Here is a 4810-nt window from a genome sequence, read left to right on the forward strand (position 1 = left end):
GGAGGTCGGCGCCTGACAGGCTTTCTCCCCGCTCTGCAGGGATTTCACCGACTGTGGAGCCTCCCCCCGCATTTACGCGTTGCGGATCTGAAAAGCTGCCTCATAGAGGGACGGGACATCTAGAGAAATGCCTTTTATTAAATAGAACGGGTGAGGGGGGGGGACACAAAACCGCCAAGAAAACTGCTTCAAGAAGTATGCCTTTTAAATAAAAAACTTTTGTCACTAACCACATGGTAACACCTAGGGGAACGTGTAGCCATTCAGAGCGTGTAATCAAGGAGCACATCCTTCCTCGTAAGAAAACTAGGCAATTTGTACCTGAATTCGTGCAGAGAGAAGGCCACCACCGCTATAAAACAGCCGGGCTTATAACTAGGTAGTAAATAAGCTTCCACCGAAAGAGTGATACAGAGTATGCACATGTTGCTTGCAGGGATCCACAATCAAGTAGGCAAAAGTCTGTTCATGGCTTTTGCTTGAAGGGTAACACAGGCCATTGTCATCCTGAGAGGACGTAAAAAAAAAACACACACAGTATTAGTGACAACATGGATAGCCATGAGAGAATTCATAACATTGGAATGAAATGTATAATTTTGTTCCAATTCTAACAGTTTATTTCATGGCAAAATAGAATAAATACACCATAGTTTATTTAAGCAGCATTATGTCTCCATGAGGATCCTGACACTTCAAAATGCACCATAGTTCTGTCTGAACAGTTCCACTAACCTTGAGGTAAATGTAATACTAACACAAAATGTAAAATTACACATGTAAGCATGTGTTTACACAACTAAAGCCTAAAATACAGATGATTAAATATACAACAGTCCAATTGTTTCCTTCGAAACAACAAAAAAAAATTAGGGGCTCTTATTAATACATAAAGCTGTTCTCTCAGTAATTCTTTTTCACTTACCATTTGCTAATGCATCTGTTCAGTTTCAAATGTTTGCATTTAAGGAAAACCCTCATTACAGCTCTCGTTAACAACTTTGAACTGTTACTGAAAACATTTTGTATGCCAATCGCCAGAAAGGGTTTGAAGGGATTCTAAGCACCTAGCTCCAAAATCCTCATTCTGAAAAAACACGTTCAGATGACAACCAACACAAGAACTGGGCTCTTCAGTTTAATGTTCTATGCCTGCACGTGTCAATAAAAGCTTCAGCGTTGACAGGGCAGCACAGCTTGACACGCGTTTCAAATCCAGTAGGGATCCAGAAAATAGATGGGAGGATTTTTGGAGGTTTTGGTTTTGTTTTGTTTTGTTTTTGTTTTTTTTTATTCATTCCGTCTGGTAATTGAACATCTAAAAGATCAACAAATATGTAGCTGACACCTCCTTTCTTTTAAAACACGTAACAGTTTCCTCCTGCTCCCCAACACCTTTATACAACAGTTGGAAAGATGTAGGTTCTGTTCCACTTTTTTTTTGCCTGAGGGAAGTTCCATATATTGTCCATTTTCTGCAGGAAAATTTTAAACTCCTGGAGTACAGACTATTCCAGATTAGAGGCACATCTCTCACATTCTTTTGTTGAAGCTGTCTTCCTTTGCACAAAATAATCTATCTGGTTTTGGACCAAGGAAACATGAAAACCGTAGCCTCTCTCAGTGGTTAAAACAGTGAGCTTAGAAGGAAAAGGTCTGGGTTCCAATTTCTGCTCCAAGGACCTTTTGTGAATTTTAGCCAGTAGCTGTTACTAGCACGCCATTTTCTCTCCTGTTACTTCAAAGAGGATGAACCCCCTACTACATGTTCTGCTGTCTTCCTTTGGGGCATTATCCAAGACCATAAATCTTAAATTAAGATAAGCACCACTATAAAAGCATTGTTTAAGACAGGTAGAGATTTGATGATGTTTATTCACAGCATTTTCCAATGGTAGTCAAATGCTGCAAGCTAAAAATAGCATTCTATTTTTAAGCCACACAGCATACAAGCTCTGTAGGTCCAATTTTAAGATGCCTAGCTCTCTTCAGGCGTTATTTAGGGATACAGGTGCAACAAATACTGGATTCTCAGTTGCAGTAAGGAGAGCAAGCTTTAAGATTTTACAGTACTCAGCATCACAATGCTTTTGGAGTTTGATCCAAAAATAACTTAAGCTCATGCACAAAACTGGAAAAAAGCAAGAGAAGCCCAACATGAAGATGTCACTGCTAGTTACACTTTTTTTTTCCCATTACTAGTGAAGATCCCACTCTGGCAGTCCTTATGGAATGCACCGACATCAGCTGAGGTTTTGACTGCTTAAAGGCAGTGTTAGCACACTAAAAATTTGTTCAACAACTCAAGGACAAAAACGAGTTAAGTTCTGGTGATAAGACATTTCAAGAAACTCCAGAATACACCAAACCTGCTATCAGGAAAATAATAAATATAATCTAATTAAATGAAAAATCTTCTTAAATGTCTTTTAATTAGTAAAAGATGTCACGAAACCTCTAAAATACTTGCACATAAAGGCTCTGGAATTTACACAGACTTCCTCTGGTTTGTACAGCCATAGGGTGCAGGTACATGAATTAAGAATCATACCAAATGCCATCTGCTGTGTGGACTTCGGTTCAGACATGCAGGGGGTGTAGTGATTGATTTACTGATGTTAGAGTAGGATCGTTTTATTTTTTCTTTGTAGGAACACAGATAATCAGCTAATATCAGCTGTGTAGGAACACAGATAATCAGCTGACGATCTAGGAGTACATATGCATAGCGTAATGCATAGCATAGTACAGAAATAAAGATACAGTTGAACATCTCTCAGAACTGAATCATTTAATCAACACATTTTTTTAAAATATTTTTTGACTAAACTATGCATTACACCAATTTCTAACACTGCCATAGTTTGAGTTCAGGTAAAGAAAGTTCTAAAATACCAGTTAGCATCCAAATACTTCAGCTATAACATTTCATTATATGCAAGCCCCAAAGCTCTGGAGGGTATTTGGAGTTCAACAGAGTTCTTGGTCACAAGATTTAAAATTATTTCTCTTGCAATGCCAGGTCAGTCGTGTTTTGATGCTAAACAGATCTACTGACATTTATAACTACACCTTAATACCTTGAAATATTTACATCTCTAACAGCATGCTTTTTTAGATATTGTTTCCAAAACAAGAGCTTCTTAGGCATAGCTTAAAAACCAAATAAAAAGGAAGGGTAGTATCAGGATGGTGTTACATAAAGTTCTTAATTCCTGATTCCATTTGTACTTGTGCAAATATACCAGTATATTTATTTGTTCATTTGTTAATCCAGCTTGCAAAAATGTGTGGTGTTCTAGCTTCTCAGTGGCTCAGAACAGCTTTTTTTAATTTGTGTCAGCCTAAGAGGGTATGTCCATTTCTTTCAGATACAAACCAAGAAACCATGGCTTAAAAATAGTCAGCTCAACATTAAGATTATAATAACACACTCCACAGTTATTTACCAAATGAACTCAGAAACTAAATCTACTCCTTGAGAGAAACTGTTCGTCACAAGCACAAGACATTTGTGCCCAGTAGGTGCCCTGCCTGTAATTCCCAAGTATAGTTGAAAGAGTTTTGATCCACGTAGCCACCTAGACCTACCTGTTAAAACCTTTCTCTATTCTGAGAGAAAATTCTTCAGGATGTTCTTGAATGGAAACCAGAATTCCAGAATTCTTCTTCACCTCACAGATTTTCAGAATGTGCAGTAAAGCCCAATTTTCCCCCAAGGCTACAGGGAGGATAGCCTGCTCTGTATTTACACTGGATTTTCTTTTGTCCATCCACTTTTTTGTTTTCAAAACGTTGGCAAAGTTTGTCTTTTTTTTTTTTTTTTTTTTTTTTTTTTTTTTTTTTTTTAAATTTTTTTGTTTTTTTTCTTTTTTTTTTTTTTTTTTTTTTAAATACTGATGGTATTTAATGTATGGCAAAGACAGTTAGGGGAGCTCTTAAGTATCATGCATCTACCTAAGCATAGAAACCTGCCAAATTCACATCAATACATTCGATTCAGAGATGGGAAAGAAACAGTAATAACAGAAGAACATCACATTATCAGGGATTTGCTTTTTTGTTTTTATTAGTCTGTAACCGAGTAGAAAGGTAAATTTTGATACACCCATAAAGTGCTTATTTTCAAAAGCCTTTTATGAGTCATACATAGTACTTAAAAGATGATGACCCACAGATGAATAACTGGGCTATTGGCAACTTACAGGGAAGTTTGTGCAGTCTGAAATGACATCAGCTAGTTCTTTTGAAAGTGGGTACATTATCTGACATTTAATTGTTACATATTCTGGTTACTCAAGAAGAATTTGGAGTAGTTGATTCTACTGTAACAATTAAATGACAGATATGCTGAATCTAGTAAACATGCAGCCAGTTCTCAAACTTATCTTGATGGTAAATGTATGATTTTGCAAGAGAAACAGATAGGAATGAGACTTGACAAGGGAGGGGAAAAGAGGTTAGCAGTCATCTCACCACCCCAGCCTTTTTGTGTACTAAACTTCCTTGCAGTCTTTACAGAAACGGATGCAATGCCAGCTATTCAGAAAGCTCTAGCAACATTTCTAAAAACAGAACTATACAAAGTCAAGGGTGGATTCTTAATCCTCACTGCTATCTCAAATAGATCTAAACCCAGACTTACTCAGACCTAAAGATACGTTTTTTTCATAAACTAGTTTCTGGATGACTATTACGACTTAAAGTGTAATCCAGTAAACCTATTTTTAGCGAGCTACCAAATAAAACTTTAGTTGGTGGTTATTGATGAAAAGTTAGTAAAGAGGACGAGAAAGCAGGATGAGATCAG

General features: G+C 37.0%; 1 protein-coding gene across 1 annotated transcript in view; it reads right to left on the minus strand.

The window, feature by feature from the left end:
* Positions 1 to 118: 118 nt before the first annotated feature.
* The window catches only part of LOC104166807 (chromosome unknown open reading frame, human C11orf70), a 21616-nt gene continuing 16924 nt past the window's right edge, over positions 119 to 4810 (minus strand). The window contains exon 6 of the mRNA XM_009706881.1: positions 119 to 507. Within this exon, the coding sequence (XP_009705183.1) occupies positions 376 to 507 (132 nt within the window). The 3' untranslated portion in view covers positions 119 to 375. The remainder of the gene's footprint in view (positions 508 to 4810) is intronic.

The sequence above is a fragment of the Cariama cristata genome, unplaced genomic scaffold (genome assembly GCF_000690535.1).
Source record: "Cariama cristata isolate BGI_N322 unplaced genomic scaffold, ASM69053v1 scaffold44458, whole genome shotgun sequence".
Lineage (NCBI taxonomy): Eukaryota > Metazoa > Chordata > Aves > Cariamiformes > Cariamidae > Cariama > Cariama cristata.